Source organism: Podarcis filfolensis (assembly GCF_964270895.1).
Source record: "Podarcis filfolensis genome assembly, chromosome: 7".
NCBI classification, from domain to species: Eukaryota; Metazoa; Chordata; class Lepidosauria; order Squamata; family Lacertidae; genus Podarcis; species Podarcis filfolensis.
In genome coordinates this window covers 88,031,988-88,048,756 of record NC_139603.1, presented here as the reverse complement: position 1 = coordinate 88,048,756, position 16,769 = coordinate 88,031,988, and the positions used below count along the sequence as shown (strand labels likewise).

Here is a 16,769-nt window from a genome sequence, read left to right as displayed (position 1 = left end):
ATCTCCAGCTGTTTTGTGAGTCTCTTTGAGTTGGGGAAAAAAACCCATCCCCAAACCACTAACGACTTCAATAAATAAAACAAATAAAGGCAAAGGTGGCATACATAATTTCCCCCTCCTTATTTTATCCTCACAACAACCCTGTGAGATAGGCTAGGCCGAGAAAGAATGACTGCCCAAGGCCACATGCAGTGAGCTTCATGGCCAAGCGGGGATTCGAACCCCCGTCTCCCAGGTCCTAGTCCGACACTCTAGCCGCCAAGCCATCGCTAGCTTGCAGATTCTTTCCTTGACATTTCCGCTTGGTTGAAATGTGTCCTGGAACTTTGAAAAAGGTTCCCTGTGCCTGGCTAGCACTGTTCCCTCCTTGTCCTTTCCTATACCTCTCTGACTCTTTCCTGGCTCTACTCAGTGTCAGGATTCTAGTCTGCAGCCGGGGAGGCGTCATGCGAGAGGACAGGACGGTTGGACAGTGTTCTCGAAGCTACGAACATGAGTTTGACCAAACTGCGGGAGGCAGTGGAAGACAGGAGGGTCTGGCGTGCTCTGGTCCAGGGGGTCACGAAGTGTTGGACACGACTAAACGACTAAAGAACAACAACAAAGCATCATGTGTCTCCAAAGAGTCCAGCATGTCAAGGGCACCGTTAAAAGCGCCTGGGAATTATAGGGACAGAACTACCTAAATTGTATAAAAAATGATTTATTTTATTTTATTTTCCAAAAAAAATTATTGGTTTTTCAAATTTGTAACAAACATAAGCAACATAAAAGAAAAAACATTGCAATATAAAAAACAAACGAACAAACTTACAAACATTTATCCTATTATCCTATTATAATATATTTTTATAACCATTATTAAATGACTTCCTCAAATCCCTCAAGCTGAGTTTCCATGTGGCTCATCGTAGCAGTTTTCCAATACCAATTTCCAATAAAATTAACTTAATCAATTAACATCTTTCTTTCTTATCCTATTCACTTATATCCATATTATTAGTATTACTAAATTGTGTAAAAAATGATTTATGTACACGACTATAGCGGCAAGAATGTTACTTGCCCCAAAATGGAAAGAAGTCCCAGCAAAGGAAGAATGGATACAAAAACTTACGGAATATGCAGAAATGGCGAAACTTACCGGAAGAATAAGAAATCAAGATAATAAACTTTTTATCAAAGAATGGAAATGGTTTATTGAATATTTACGGATAAATTGTAAACAGATAAAAACACTGCCAGGGTTATTGTAAAAACCTTGCAGCCATACAAGAGTATATATATTTGAGAAATAAATGAGCAAGTTAAGTTAATTTGGATATGCAGAAGATACTAAAAACAAATTTAAGGAACTGCAGAAAGAGGGGGGAATGAAATGTATATATCTGAAAAGTATAAATAAAATTTAAAAAGAAGAAGAAGAGAAGCGTCATGGTTAGGTCGTATCCTGCGTTCCAGCGCCCAGGGGCACCTCTCTGAGCTGGGTCTTGTGCTCACATCGACCGCCTTCCCTTTCAGGGCCTGAAGAAGCCAAACATCGAAGAGATCCGGCACGCCAAGAACGCCGTCTTCAGCCCTTCCATGTTCGGCAGCTCCCTGCAAGAGATCATGAACATGCAGAAGGAGAGGTATCCCGACCGCCAGCTCCCATGGGTGCAGACGCGGCTGTCGGAGGAGGTGCTGGCCTTGAACGGAGACCAGACCGAGGGCATCTTCAGGTAAGGCCCACCTTGCCCTGGGTCAGCACCCTTGGGGCAAACAGTTGAGCCGGGTTCCAGTCTGCTGGCTCCTTTAGCATTTTCCGTATTTTTGCTCCATAAGACGCACATTTTCCTTCCTAAAAAGTAAGGGGAAATGTGTGTGCGTCTTATGGAGCAAATGCAGGGGGGGGAGGCAGTCAGGAAAAGCCCCCAAGAGCCGTACATAAGCTCCCCTTGGCTCTTGCGGGCTTTTCCTCGAGGAGGGAGGAGGGACTGGCACGGCCAGTCCCCTCTCCCGCCTCGTAGAAAAGCCCGCAGGAGCAGCGCGCTCCTTAAAGGGTCGTGGCTCCTGTGGGCTTTTGCGGGAGGTGGGGGTATTGACATAGCCGCGCGCAGCCACTCCGGCCGGGATCCATCCCGCTCGCTGTCTTGTCTTCTTTGCTCTTTGGGGCTGGGGGGGGGGGACCCGGGCTTCCCCCGACAGCCCCAGAAGTTCTGGGAGAAGCGGACAGGCTGCGCTTTTTATTTCTTGATTTCCCCCTCTAAAAGATTTTTTTCCTTGATTTCCCCCCCTAAAAACTAGGTGCGACTTAAGGTCCGGTGCGCCTTATGGAGCGAAAAATACGGTATTTTAGGGAAAACTCCATGCCTGGTGGTCTGCAAGAACCATTGTCCCGTGAGCTTTGCCCAGAAGCCGTAAAATCCACATTAGACCAAGCTAGATGTGGCACACTTTCTATCTTACGTAGATAGCAGCCTTGGGGTGGCATGAGACGGGGAAGGAAGGAGAGTTGAGTTGAGCTGCAGGAGTCAGCCCCCAAAATGCAAATAGCAGCTTCAGAGAGGTGATGGAAATCAAACAGGTCCTCATGCCTGGTTTGGCCCTGAGGCTGTGAGCCGCTTCGCACGCAGCCCTAAGTCAAACACAGCCACTGCCCATGGTCTTTCGCTGGGTAGGTTAAAGAAACAAATATTAACACATTTCCGTTGGCTATTTTTGGCATCGCAGTGAATCCTGAAATGGCAACATGACCAGATTGGAATTTCTTACCCGCACCTCATCTCTTGTTTTATTTAATTCTATATGTGTTTTACACGGTTTCCGTGTTGTTGGAAATAAAGAAACAGATTTAAAAAGCAAAGCTATGGTCAGAGGAGATTTTGTCCAACTTGCTCCTCTTCCTGCCCTGCTATTAACTAAGCCACGGTTTCGCTTAGCACGCCATCTGAAGCTGGGGTTGTGATTTCTCTTGCTCCAGACAAACCTCAGGCTCTAACCAAGGTTTGTTGCAACCCATGGTTGATATGGCATTCTGACGCACCCCATGGTTTCGCTCACAGCAGTACAGCAGCGGGAGACATGGGAGAGGAGCGATGAGGCCATAACCTTGGCTCTGGGAATCCTCGCACTCATTCAAGCTAAACAATGGTTTGGCTTTGCGTTATACGCAAAGCAGCTCAGGGTGTCCAAAGCAGCTCTTAAGAGCATAAAAAGAGACCTGGGTCAGGCTGAAGACCCTTCTAGTCCATCACCTGCTGTTCTTAACCTTGCGAGTCTCTCCCTTCTATTTCTTTGGGGTGTCCCTCTCTTCCCTTCTGCAGAGTCCCTGGAGACATCGATGAGGTCAATGCCCTCAAGCTGCAGGTCGACCAGTGGAAAATCCCCACCGGCTTGGAAGACCCTCACGTCCCTGGTGAGGAGAAAGGACTCCCCTCCCTTCTTGCCTCCAGCCTCAAAGCCCCTGGGTAGCCAGGGACAGGGGCTTGAGGGGCCGGTTCTGCCTTTAAGAGCTGGCATGGCATAGTGGTTAGGGTGCCAGGCTGAGAGCTGAGAGACCAGGGTTTCGAGGTTTTTTTTAAAAAAAATAATAATCATTTTTTCAATACAAACAACAACCGCAAAAGACACTACAACAAAAACCATAACAGCAATAACAACACAATTTGACAATTCAGATTTAAATACACTGATATACCTATGACTGCACCCTTTTAACAATATTTTCCCACCTCTCTCTCCTCCCACTACTATCCGCCTTATCACTTATTCATTCCAGATTTCTTCATATTTATCCATTCTTAATTTGCGTCGACATGTAATTTGTTCATATGTAGCTAATCTGTCCATTATCAGTCCGTGTGCTCAGTGGGATCTTTTTGCGGCTCTTCCAATTCATCAAAACAAGTTTTTTTGCTTCCAATATGGCACGGTACATCCATTATTATTTTTTACACCTTGAACTCTCCGACGTTTCCGGAATATAATTTAGAATTAAATTCAATTCCCCTAAATAACAATTTCTTTTTATTACTCTTACCATAAATATCCTCACCTCGCACCAAAATGACCTTATCATCGGGCAGTTAATCATCATGTGTACTAAGTTCACATTTTTACTCCCACATCCCCAGCAGTTGTCTGCACTTGTTATTTTCTTCTCGTGTAGTTTTGCCGGAGTCCAGTGGACTCTGAATATTATTTTCTGTTGAATAAGATCCATAGAGGCTATTTCTGTTGATTTTATGCTTGACTCCCATATATCATTTGTTATCTGTACCCCTAACTCTTCACTCCATTTTTGTCTGTGATATTCTAAATCATATTTCTTCCTGTTGACTCAAATCCCCACTTGGCCATGAAGCTTACCGGGTGGCCTTGGGCCAGTCTCTGCCTCTCAGCCTGGCCTACCTCACAGGGTTGTGGTGAGGATAAAATGGGGAGAAGGAGAACCATGTACCCCCCCAGTCTGCTTGGGGAAGAGGGTGGGATATAAATGCAACCAACGTACTGGGAGCCAATGTAGGTCTTTCAAGACCAGTGTTATGTGGTCTCGGCAGCCGCTCCCAGTCACCAGTCTAGCTGCCGCATTCTGGATTATTTGTAGTTTCCGGGTCACCTTCAAAGGTAGCCCCACATAGAGTGCATTGCAGTAGTCCAACCGGGAGATAAGTAGAGCATGCACCACTCTGGCAAGACAGTCTGCAGGCAGGTAGGGTCTCATCCTGCCTACCAAATGGAGCTGGTAAACAGCTGCCCTGGACACAGAATTGACCTGCGCCTCCATGGACAGCTGTGAGTCCAAATGACTCCCAGGCTGCGCACCTGGTCCTTCAGGGGCACAGTAATGCATTTAGTGTTAACTCTGAAAGTGTATACTAAACTTCCTGATGTGTACTGTCCTCTAGGAGGCTTAGTTTGGTCAGAAATGGGCCTGTGTGCGTCATTGAAATTCTACTCAACATCTACTTAGCTGAGTAACAACTTGAACACGTTGCAGGATTCCCCAAAAAATAGACCAAAGGCAATTGTATTTCATCCAGCAGAGCTTTACTGCATAATGGGCACAAATCCAATACATTCAGGATTGGCCGTGTCCATAAGAAATCCAGTTGCAGCAGACCTAACTCAAACTTACAATAACATATAATAAGACTAAATCTTAACATTGTATACAGAACACCACACCAGAAGGAAAAGAGATAGAAAGGGAATGAGTGAAACCCAGGCTCCTTCTGGCCTCTTATTATAGTCAGCATGACCTTGAAGAAGAGATATCAGGACCAGCTGTGCTCAGCTTCTCTGAAGGAATAACCCAAACATCAAGAACCTTCTGTTTGCTTCTTTCACACAGAGAAGCTTCCAGAACCCTCTTGAATGAAGCAGAATAGGAACGATCTCTAGACATCAGATCAATACTTTCTGCACTAAGAAATGCAAACTGACAGTGTGGCTCGGCCTCTTTCTTCCCTGACCGACCCCCCACCCCCACCCCAATTCCCCTCCCCTGCAGCCTCCTTGCTGAAACTCTGGTATCGAGAGCTGGAGGAGCCCCTGATCCCCCACGACTTCTATGAACAGTGCATCACCCACTACGAGAACCCCGAAGCCGCGATTGCCGTCGTCCACTCCATGCCCAGGATCAACAAGATGGTGCTCTGCTACCTCATCCGCTTCCTCCAGGTAAGGGGGATCTGGCCCGGAAGAGGATCGTGGGCCCTGGCAGAGGGTGGCCCATGGAGAGTTACACAGGCTCTTGTCCTGAGTCCTCTACCAACCTTGGTGTTTTTTTTAGACCCGTGGTTCCCAAAGTGGGCATGGCTGACCCTCTGGATGGGGGTGGGAATACCCAGGGGGTGCCAGACATGGTGACTTAAGACCCCTGCTCAGTGACTTTAAACCCTACGTTGGGGAAATGGCATCACTTCGTCAAGCCCATCCATCGCATTGCGAGTTTGCTGAGCCGCGAAAGAGTTACTGAATGTAGTGTCTTAAGACTATCAGAATTTGAGAAGCAGACATCATTTATTCAAGTTTATCCGTTTTGCTGAATTCATTCAACTGAATAGTTTTAATTGGGCTTTGGATAAATGCGCAAATGAATTGTTACTCTTTCGAATTGGATTGTGTTGTCTTCCTTAGCGGGTTGTGCAAATTGCTATTCTGAATAAAGCTTTTGATAGGATAGAGTAGGATAGGATTGGGTAGGGGGCACCGGGGACGAGTTTATGGTCCCGAGGAGGAGGAGGTTGCCCAAGAAAGATTGGGAACCACTGGGTTGGATCAACCTTTGCCAACCAGGTGCTCTCCAGCTCCTTTGCTCTGGGTTTTCTGATGCACATTCCTAGCAGATGGCCATTGTGATTAGTAGCCACTGATAGACTTATCCTCAGTATAACTCCCTTTTAAAGACATCAGAGCCACTGGCCAGCATTAGGGCTGGGTGATATATCAATATATCATCCAAAACTGGATTGAAGCCCATATTGTGATAATGGTTTCATAATTTCTGACCTGGCGATATATTGTGAATCATGATGTGCGTTAAGGCCGGGTGATATATCATGCGAAACAGGTTTGAAGCCCATATCCTGGCACAGTCAAACGTAATCTCTTCTCAAACATAATCCGTTCTCAAACATAATCCATTCTGGAAGCCCGTTCGGCATCCAAAATGTTTGACAACCAAGGCACGGCTTCCGATTGGTTGCAAGAGCTTTCTACACTCAGGCAGAAGCCGCATCAGACATTCGGCTTGTGAAAAACGTCAGAAAACTGGAGCATTTGTGGCGTTCGGGAGCCAAAACGTTCCAAAACGGAGGCATTCGGTATCCGAGGTTTGACTGTATTGGCTTCACTATTTTTGACCTGGTGATATATCGCAAACCGTGTGTGTGCCATGCAACAATCACAATGTAGGGAAACAATGTGGGAAGCCAGTTAATGCCTAGCTCCATCCTTATTTAAGACATTGTGATACAGTGGTCCCTCTGGATGCGAACGGGATCCGTTCCGGAGCCCTGTTCGCATCCTGAAGCGAATGCAACCCACATCTGCGTGGGTCGTGATTCGCCGCTTCCGCGCATGTGCATGACGTCATTTTGAGCGTCTGTGCATGCGCGAGCGGCGAAACCCGGAAGTAACACGCTCCGTTACTTCTGGGTCGCCGTGGAGCGCAACCCGAAAATGCTTAACCCGAAGCTACTTCAACCCGAGGTATGACTGTATATCAGTATGTTGCGATATTTAGCTGGTGATCTATCGCAATGTTGAAAACCAGGGGTCACCCAGCCCTAATCACCACGACACCTTTCTTAGCTTACAAACAGGATGGGTTTGTGGCTGCCTACCGTAACGCCAAGGGACGCGGGTGGCGCTGTGGGTTAAACCACAGAGCCTAGGACTTGCCAATCAGAAGGTCAGCGGTTCGAATCCCCGTGACGGGGTGAGCTCCTGTGGCTCGGTCGCAGCTCCTGCCAACCTAGCAGTTTGAAAGCACGTCAAAGTGCAAGTAGATAAAGAGGTACCACTCCGGCGGGAAGGTAAACGGCATTTCCGTGCGCTGCTCTGGTTCGCCAGAAGCGGCTTAGTCCTGCTGGCCACATGACCCGGAAGCTGTACGCTGGCTCCCTCGGTCAATAAAGCGAGATGAGCGCCGCAACCCCAGTCGTCTGCGAATGGACCTAATGGTCAGGGGTCCCTTTACCCCTTTACCTTTACCATAACGCCTCTCCTTTCTCCCTCCCCCCCCCCCCGCCAGGTGTTTGTGCAGCCGGCCAACGTGGCGGTCACCAAAATGGACGTCAACAACCTGGCCATGGTGATGGCCCCCAACTGCCTGCGCTGCCAGTCGGATGACCCGCGCATCATTTTCGAGAACACCCGCAAGGAAATGTCCTTTATCCGGGTACTGATCCAGCACTTGGACACGAGCTTCATGGAAGGGGTTCTATAGCGCTGGTGCCAGCGGAGCCCAAACAGAACTGGGTGTGTCGCCGACCCGTCAAAAGCCCCACCACCACCACCACCACCCCAAACCTCCACCCCAGAGCCAGCCGGTCCGCCAGAACTGTTCTTGACGCAGCAAAGGAAACGTCCTTTCGGCACCTGGGCAGAGAGACAGAAAGGGAGGTCGCTCCGGGTTTTGCACGCCCGGCCTACCTCTCTGGTGAGCCGCTGGGGTGCCCGGCGTTCCCCTGCTGCTTCTGCTGTGGACAAAATGACCCACACTGCCCCACAGCAGCCCCTTGCCTGGAAACAGAGCAGCCCAGTCGTTGGGACGAACAGCAGGAGTTCCTCGCACGGTAGTTCTGATCCGGAGAGTCTGCATTAATGGGCAACCTGGCAAGATTCAGGTGAACTGTGGGGTTGAGCGGGGAGAGGCAGGGGACTGCCTTCCTCCTCCCCAACCTGCACTTTTCGTGGGGGGAAGGGGTCAGGACAGGAGTTGGGGGTTGGCATGGAGCATAAAGGCAGCTGAGGGAGTGTTTGGGTCCAGCACGGGGCCTCTGATTTCCAAGGTGGCCCTTTTGAGACCAAAGGAGAGGCCCCTAGAGGGCAAGGGCATCACACAGAAGGTGGGGAGAGGGTGCCCCCCGCCCGCAGGTCAGATCCCCATTAGTCCAGACCCTCTTGAGGTGAAGGTGGCTGCCTGTCAGGTAAGACAGGTACTTCTGCTGCTACGTCAACCGGAGACCCCTGGGCCCATCTTCCCAGGCTGTCTCCCACACAGGACGGGCCTGGCGGGAGTTGTAGTTCAGGCTGGCCACCTCCCACCCGAGGCGCCGGGTCGAACGAACGCGAGGGACGGAACCACGCAGACCCGGGCGCCCTTTTTGGCGCAGTCCTCCCAACCCGTTTCCCTTCCCTCTTCCAGCACAGTCACTGCCAAAAGGGGCCAAAGCCATGGTCACCCCAACACTTTCTCCCCCCTCTCTCTACCAACGCCCCAGAGAATGGGCCGGTTATGCTGTCAGGCCCCCGCCGTGGGATTTCGGAGCTGGCTACTGAGAAACATTCTGCTGTGTTGCTGCGCCCCGTCCAGAACCCTCAGCCTCCTTTGGCTATCTGTGCAGCCTGCCCCCAATTTCTGCGTGGGGCAGCCAAGGCCCACAGACTCTCCTTTCTGCGCCTCTCCTGGAATGGCTGGTTAAATTTGGGTTGCATCTCTGTCGGTTGGGTTGGGAAAGGGGGTGCAGCCCTGCTGGGTCCCAGGCTGCGTCTGTGCTCCCCTCCTAGCAGAAGGGCTAGCCTTTTCCCTCCGCCGCATGCAAACTTCTGTTTCAGAGCCGTCTCGGCATTAAAGAAGCGTTGAATCGGGGTGCGGGAGGCATTTCCACACAGGTCGACGTTGTAGGCCTGCCAGGCCGCCCATTGCACTTTGAACCCTGGGTTTATGTCATGCGTAAGACTCCTTTCTCCTAAATTCTTGCTTTCTGGCGGCCGTTCTCAATGAAGGCTCCGGAACCCTTGTTTTGAAAGGAGGCTTAAAAACTGCTTTCTTTCCCTTTGGGGTGAGGTGTGGACTTCGCTCCCCCTTTCCAAAACGTTACCACCTAAGGGGCAGAAACAAAAGCATATTTTTGGGAAAAGCCTTCCCAGCACTGAGAACCTGGGCGTATTTTGGCTTGCTATCCTACATAACTATTTCTCCCCTTTTGGAGTAGCATCTTTGCAGGAGTCTTCTCGTATTATTCCAACGGAGGCTAGTTTTCTGCGGGGAAAACACCACCTCCCAAAATTTCAGGACGATAAAGTAACCCCGTCTCCTCGAAATGTTTGAGGATGCCTCTGCCTCGAGCTGCGTGGAAAGGCCTCCCATCCACTCTTAACACTGCCAAGAACAGACATTTTCTTTTATGGATGCTATAAACTCCCAAGAGCCCCTGGGATGTGGGGTGGGGATTTGGGGTGTGTGTCAGAAGTCTATGACCGCTGCCGTAAGGAGACACTTGGCACCCCCTTGCCCTGCCTACCGAGCGGCTCCATGGCCACCCCTAACAGGCTTGGATTATTATAACAAAAACGGGTTGTGGGTATGTGATCTTGTGTCCCACAAGGGGGCACAGGGGGCTGGACTAGATGGGGCGCAGAGCGGGAACATCCCCTCCTGAAGCCAGTGCTCCCACTTACGCCGAAGTTTCTTCCACACCGCTGGCCTTCGTCACTCAGAGAGGGGGTCCTCCGCCGTGTGTGGAACCCCCCTTGTTGCTTCCAGAGAACTGGCGTGCTGATTCTCAAACAGAGCTTCCCCATCTCACGATGGCTGTTTTGGGCAAGGCTGCAGTGGGGCGTCCGGGCAACCACTGCCAACACAAGAGGGTTTCCTCTCGTGCTCAGACGTCAGGCACGCTCGGGAGTTGCGTGCCGGCTGTTCTGCGTGGCTCTCGATCTAGAGAAAGTGCCTTTATCCAACACAGAGAATCGGCCAGGCCTCCCGCCAACCCCCGGGCATACAGTCGCTACTTAAAACACACCCGAACGTCTCAGAAGAGACTTCCTTGCCCCTTCGGTAGCTCCTTCGCTTCCTCCCCTCTTTCTTTTGCCTGTTCTTGGCATGTCGGAATATGGGTGCAAGGAGCGTGTCTTATTTCAGCAGCGGAGTGGGGTCTGTGTAACTCATTGCCACAGGATGACGCAGTTGCGCAAGCCTAAAAGGTTTTTGCAGAAGGCCTCGGTGAGAGGCTCCATGAATGGCGGCCGGGGAGGGCAAACGGCACCTCTGTAGTCTGGGGAAGTTGAAGGTGCTTTTCCCCTCTGAAAGCATAAACTTTGGGGGTGAAAGCGAGCGGGAGCCATATTTGGAGGCAACGTCGAGCGTGAGGATTGGAAGTTGGAGGTGGAAGGAGAGTCAGCGGGGACTTTTAGTAGGGGTTGGGAGAGAAGAAAGCTCTTTTGCCAGAGCAGCTGTCTGCATCGATTCCCTGCGTCGCCCCACAATGGGAGCACAAGCCTTCCAGCCAAATCACCCAGGGGGGTATCCCCCTCTCCTGCCCTAGGGCCGCTGCACCCCCACCCTTTCCCCAGGGACCCATTGCTGTAGACCCATCTCTTGACCCCAAGAAGCTGAGCGAGACTCTGGAACCAGAGCTCACAGAAGTGATGACATCTATGGTGGCACAACAGTGCCCTGTCGTACTCAGGGCAGTCGGAACGGGCGTGGAAGCGGCATTTACCTCCCGGGTGACCTTTTTTGTTGTCAAAAGAGACCGACCCGTTGGCTTTTCCATTTGGGGAACCCTAAGGAGCTTCCTTGGGCTTCCTTGACGAGAAGAAGTCGTCTTCTCCCCGTGTGGAGGCAGCCAGGGCAGTGGGAGTATCCCGTGCACCATTTTGGATGGCCCTGGCCAACAGCCGGTCTTAGCAGCCCGAGCTGTGATTCGGAGGACGGCATTGAATTCTCTGTAACTCCACAGACTGATTTAGGAAAGGGGATCTTGGAGAGTTAAATGTGGCGTCGCAGATCCGCTTGTTGCTGAACAGCATCTCCCATCATCACTGACTGTTGGCCGTGCAACTGGGCCTGATGGGAGTTGAAGTTCACCCACATCTGGATAGCCACAGGTTAGCCTCCCGCCCCCCGCCGCAGATGTGTCCGTTCCCCAGGAGAAACTTTGCCTGTGCAATCTTCCAGGGCCAGAGGGTTCCTGCCTCTCCTCCGCTCAGCCAGTAAGAATTTATTATATAGAGGTTTAAAGGGTTAAAAAAAATCCATTATAAATTTGCTAACAACATAGTTTTAATCCAGAGGTGTATATATATCTTATTACCCATCGCTGGGGCTCTTTATTTGTATGGGGGTGGGTGGGAAATGCTCTAAACTCTATCTTTGCTATTTATTTTATCGCTGTTCGGGGGGGGGGGGAATGGCTTCCTTGAGTTTGACCAAAAATATATTTATTCCCCCACCCACACCCACCCTTTTTCTGGTGACGAGAGCTTTCTAATTAAGATTAAAGGATTAAATAGCGCCCATCTACGGTCTGCATTTCGCTGCAGCTGCAGAAACTTTCTAGTCCTTTAAAGCAAAAACACAACAGCAAGGTGGTTGAAAGAAGGTAACCATCAGGAGAAAAAGGTGGAATTTGGCGAAGTGTCAGCCCCCAACTTGCTTCATTGCCTTTCCTGGGATGGGGGGGCTGCACCTCCATGCCCACCCCGCTTTCCCTTTGCATCCAACTTAATTTTCCATTAAGTTATTTTGGTGAATGAAGGTAACTTTGCTGCCATTCCGGGAAACTGGCCAACCTTTCTTATGGAATGGTGGCCAGTTCTGCCTGTGTGTTTCGCACCCCTCGCTTTGACAATCCACCCACACTTAAAACTGCAAAGGCAGCCTGCTGTGATGTGCATCTTGCTTTTCACCGTTAGGAGTCACTGTGGACTAGCACCTTGGTGTCAGGCCCAAACTGCTCCCCCCCACCTATCCCAAGTAGCTAGCAACACTCGCTCTCCCTCTCTGCTCTCCAGGAAAGTCAGGGCAGCTGAGTGCACCTAGGCTTATTGCAACTACCTACCGCTGCCCAAATTTGAGGAACCCCCGTTTCTTGTTCTTCAGACACAGTGAAGAAAAGAAGGGGTTAATTGAGACAGGAATCCTGATTTGGTTTTGGACGCCTCTTGAGCAAAGAATCTAAACAAGTGCCTTAACACCTTAATGGGCCATTGACAAAGCTGTAGCCTGAGCCATTTACATTTGCAAATTCCAGTTGGTTTGAAATCCTAACTGCTTGGGACATTTGGGGGGGGGGGGCTGTTCAGCTTGCTCCCTCCTTTTTCCTCCTGGGAACTGTCACTGCAATTCACCCAGGTCTGCATCGTTTTCATACTTTTGGGCAGTTGTTCCAAGAGACACCGCTGCAAATAAATAGCTTGGATCCCTTAATTTTATTTTATTTTTAAACGGAGAAATGCAGTGTGTGCCATAAATTTAACAGGAGGAACAGATGGGCAAATGAGACACATCCGCCACCAAGAGAGTCTAGGGATTGCAAGCGTGTCTGGTTTTCAAAAGGCCACAGTATCTAAGGGGTCTTAGCTAAACAGCTCCAAACCGTGCATGGTGCCCTTGGGCAAAGCAGTCTGAGGTCCAGAGGTGGGGGGAATATCCACCAGAGTTGAGCTGGAACCAAACAAAACCCAAATAGCAAGTGGGCAGCAGCAAATTGCAGGAGCAAATTGCTCAACTTTGCTGAAGCATCAGGAAAGGTCCAGGTGAGTTAGAAGTTTCAGGGAGGTGGAAGCTCAAAGCTGGCCTTTCAAGAACAGTTGGAGGACTCCTCTTCTTCTGTCCTCCTTGAGGGCTTCCTGAAGGCATCTCTGACATGCCGCTGTGGGATTCAGGATCCTGGATTTTGGTCTTGTCCCGGTGGGGCTCTCTTTGCTCTCTTAGGATGAGCCATAAGAGTGCTTTGCCAGAGGAAACAGTTCAGGATGCTGCTTTCTGAGCAACCAGTGGAGATCTTGCAAGGACCCCTGGGTGCAGTCCTTCTGTTTATTAAAAAAGCACGATGTCTCACTCTCCCCCACTACTCCCTGTAGCCAAGTCGGACGGTTTTTTCCCCATGCAAATTTAACATGACATAAAGTGGTCACGTACGGGTAGCAGCTGTAGCTTCAAAGGGCCCAATTCCTGACGCAAACATTTTTAGTTAGAAAACAAGTGATGAAAAATTTAAAAAGCAGACTGAAATGAACCGTGCTACAGCACAAAGGTCCTATACCCATTGGATTGAGCTCAACGAGGTTTGCTTGCAGTCAGGTTTAGTACAGGATTGCAGCTTCAATTGATTTCAACAGGGCCCTGCCTCTCCTGGAGGCTGCCTCATTTTCATGACGACTTTCCGCAAATGCCGCTTTTGCCAAGGCAGACACAAACCCGGTTCTTTGGTTCTTGAGCTCCATCCACTCAGCAAGGGGGTTGCTTTCTCCTTAGGAGTGTCCGAATGTGTCTTGGCTTCCTGTGGACCCTGCCGCGCACTCGCCAACCCACCAGCAGCGACCCAAGTTACTTATCTAAAATTAATTTGCTCCTTCAGCAAAACACAGACATAAACTTCGACTTCTTTGTAACGTCTCTGGGATTAACCACTAATAGTTCCTAGGATCAGGAAGGACAGAGAAGGCCCTGGAATTGGTGAGGAAGGGGATTCGGGCAATGAGCTCTGTGCTTTGCCCCCTTAATCCCCAACAGCTGGACTCCCCTTGGCAGCTGCTCTCATTCTGGGCTGCAAAGACTTTCTGTTTGACCTACTTAGCATAGGCAATGTAGCAGTGTAGGATTCGCCTTGTGCTAGCAAGTCTTTTGCAAGTAGAATTCTCTGCAAGCAAGGAAATGGATTCTCTCTCTCTTGTGGCGAACCGTTCATTAATCACCCTTATAAAATGTGGGGTCTTAGTCCAAACCTCGCTCCACAAAAGAGCACTCTCTGCCTGTGGCAGGACCAGAAGTGATTCATTCACGCCGCATCTCTTCACCCGGAGAGACCAGCTTAACGTTTCGAAAGGGTAAATTGTCTCCGTGTTGTTTCAGCACCAGAAACTGTTGCCGTAATTAAATCATCTTAAGCCGTCACTGGTCCTGTGAGATATTGTAATATTTGCAGTATACAGTAGGATTTAAAAAACACAACACAACAATACACATCCACACTGAACGGCAGGCCTTATTCTTGTCTGGTTTCTAAGAACGGGCGCATATAAATGTTTTAATGCCCTGGCGATGGGGTGTTGTCTGTGCTGACAAGGTGAGCGGCCTTGACGCGACTTGTGTCAAAATTGAGTGGCTTTTTGCCTTGGGATTCCAAAAAGGAATCAAACCACCTGAGTGTGGAAAAGACCTTGCAAACTGGCTACATGCACAATATCTCTTGCCACCTGGGATTTGACTCTCGCCAAATCACCTGTGGCTCAGCACAGCTTGGGTCCTAACACATGCCGGTGTTCCCTGCAGCCCACTGTGTCATAATGATTTATAATAATTAATTACTTGTACCCCGCCCATCTGACCGGGTTGCCCCAGCCTCTCTGGGGGGCTGTGTCGCTAACTCCCACATTGAGACGGGCAGAGCAAGACTTGAGAGTGTGAAATGCCAATGGCAGAGAAGAAACTTAAGTACCACTAAATCCAGGAGAGGAGCCTAGTGCTGGGGTAGAGAGAGAGATTTGGCCTGGTCTCCTTTCCCAAGTTGGTTTTATTTCAAACTCGAATCCTACATTGCACGGGGCTGTGCTAAATGGCCCGTTGGGTCCCTTCAGACTCTTACAATTCTATGAAGTGTCTAGAACTGGAAACTATTGCAGACGGAGGTTCAATATAAGGGTTTTTCCTCTCTCTCCCTATTGGGTGGTTTATCGTTTTGATTTGCCGGGCGTGTTTGCCCATGCAGAAAACCAGAATATGTTTGACTTACCAGATTGAGGTTGCTTGAACCCGTTTGGCCTTACAGTTGAGAGACGCAAGCGACTCCATGCTAACCTTCCCTTCCTTCCCACCTATTTGCAAAGCTGATCTCTCCCCACCCCACCCCACCCACTCCGATCCCCCCAATCTTTTCCTCGGACAATCACCTCAGGCGCTGGGCAAGGGGCAAGCAAGGAAGGCCGTTGGGTCCCTTGTAGTGATGGCTGAATGGAGACGGGACGTTTCCTGGGGCCTCCCGTGGCAATTTAGAGGGGCAACCTACTGTGTAACGTTGTCTGACTAACTCTTGTAATTAAGAAGCATGGAAATGTAGAGGCAACTCCATGTTGTGTGAATAAAAGATGAATATGGACATCCTTTTGGGGAACCTCGTGTCGGATTCTTTTTTTTTTTTTTACTTTAAAAAAATAATAATCAGAAAGCACTACATATTCTCATTTTTAGAAAGCACATCGAGATTAAGCAATTGTGCAAAAGCAACAAAGAACTCAGCCAGAAACAAGAGCATGGTGGTGTTGGCCAACTCACCATCTTGCAGAATGCCTCTCTTTCTTTAGACTGTGTTGCCGAAACAAAGTGAAGCTGCATTTTGGGTCAAGTCAGACTGCAAGATCCATCTACCTTTCTGCTGGCCAATGAGGTCCAGCTGGGCTAGGAGGAAGCAACTTTCCCCAGCTCCACTACAGTGGTACCTCGGCTTACAGACCCTTCAGGTTACAGACTCCACTAACCCAGAAACAGTACCTCGGGTTAAGAACTTTGCTTCAGGATGAGAACAGAAATCGCATGGCGGCAGCAGGAGGCCCCATTAGCTAAAGTGGTACCTCAGGTTAAGAACAGTTTCAGGTTAAGAAGAGACCTCCGGAACGAATTAAGTTCTTAACCCGAGGTACCACTGTACTTGAAATGTTTCTTTAACCAGAGATTCACCTTTCACGTTCAGAGGACACATCCTCCTGCTCAGCTGTTGACTCCTCCTTTGGAGCGAGACCCCGAAACCCATACCCACTGAGCCAGAAACCCATACCCACTGGGGCAGAAATATCCATCTCAGAAGGTGGTGGGCTGTTGGAGGGCTTTCAAAAGAATGTTAAGTAAAGGTAAAGGACCCCTGGATGGTTAAGTCCAGTCAAAGGCGACTATTGGGTTGCGGCACTCATCTTGCTTTCAGGCCAAGGGAGCCAGAGTTTGTCCACAGACAGCTTTCCGGGTCATGTGGCCAGCAGGACTAAACCGCTTCTGGTGCAACGGGACACCATGACGGAAACCAGAGCGCACGGAAACGCCGTTTACCTTCCTGCCACAGCAGTACCTATTTATCTACTTGCACTGGCATGCTTTCAAACTGCTAGGTTGGCAGGAGCAG

General features: G+C 49.7%; 1 protein-coding gene across 3 annotated transcripts in view; it reads left to right on the top strand.

The window, feature by feature from the left end:
* The window catches only part of ARHGAP39 (Rho GTPase activating protein 39), a 216,131-nt gene extending 200,361 nt beyond the window's left edge, over positions 1–15,770 (top strand). For all 3 annotated transcript variants that reach the window (XM_083621933.1, XM_083621934.1, XM_083621932.1), the window contains 4 exons: positions 1,522–1,721; positions 3,306–3,397; positions 5,495–5,664; positions 7,742–15,770. In XM_083621933.1, the coding sequence (XP_083478059.1) occupies positions 1,522–1,721; positions 3,306–3,397; positions 5,495–5,664; positions 7,742–7,936 (657 nt within the window). In that variant the 3' untranslated portion in view covers positions 7,937–15,770. The remainder of the gene's footprint in view (positions 1–1,521; positions 1,722–3,305; positions 3,398–5,494; positions 5,665–7,741) is intronic.
* The last annotated feature ends 999 nt before the right edge of the window (positions 15,771–16,769 follow it).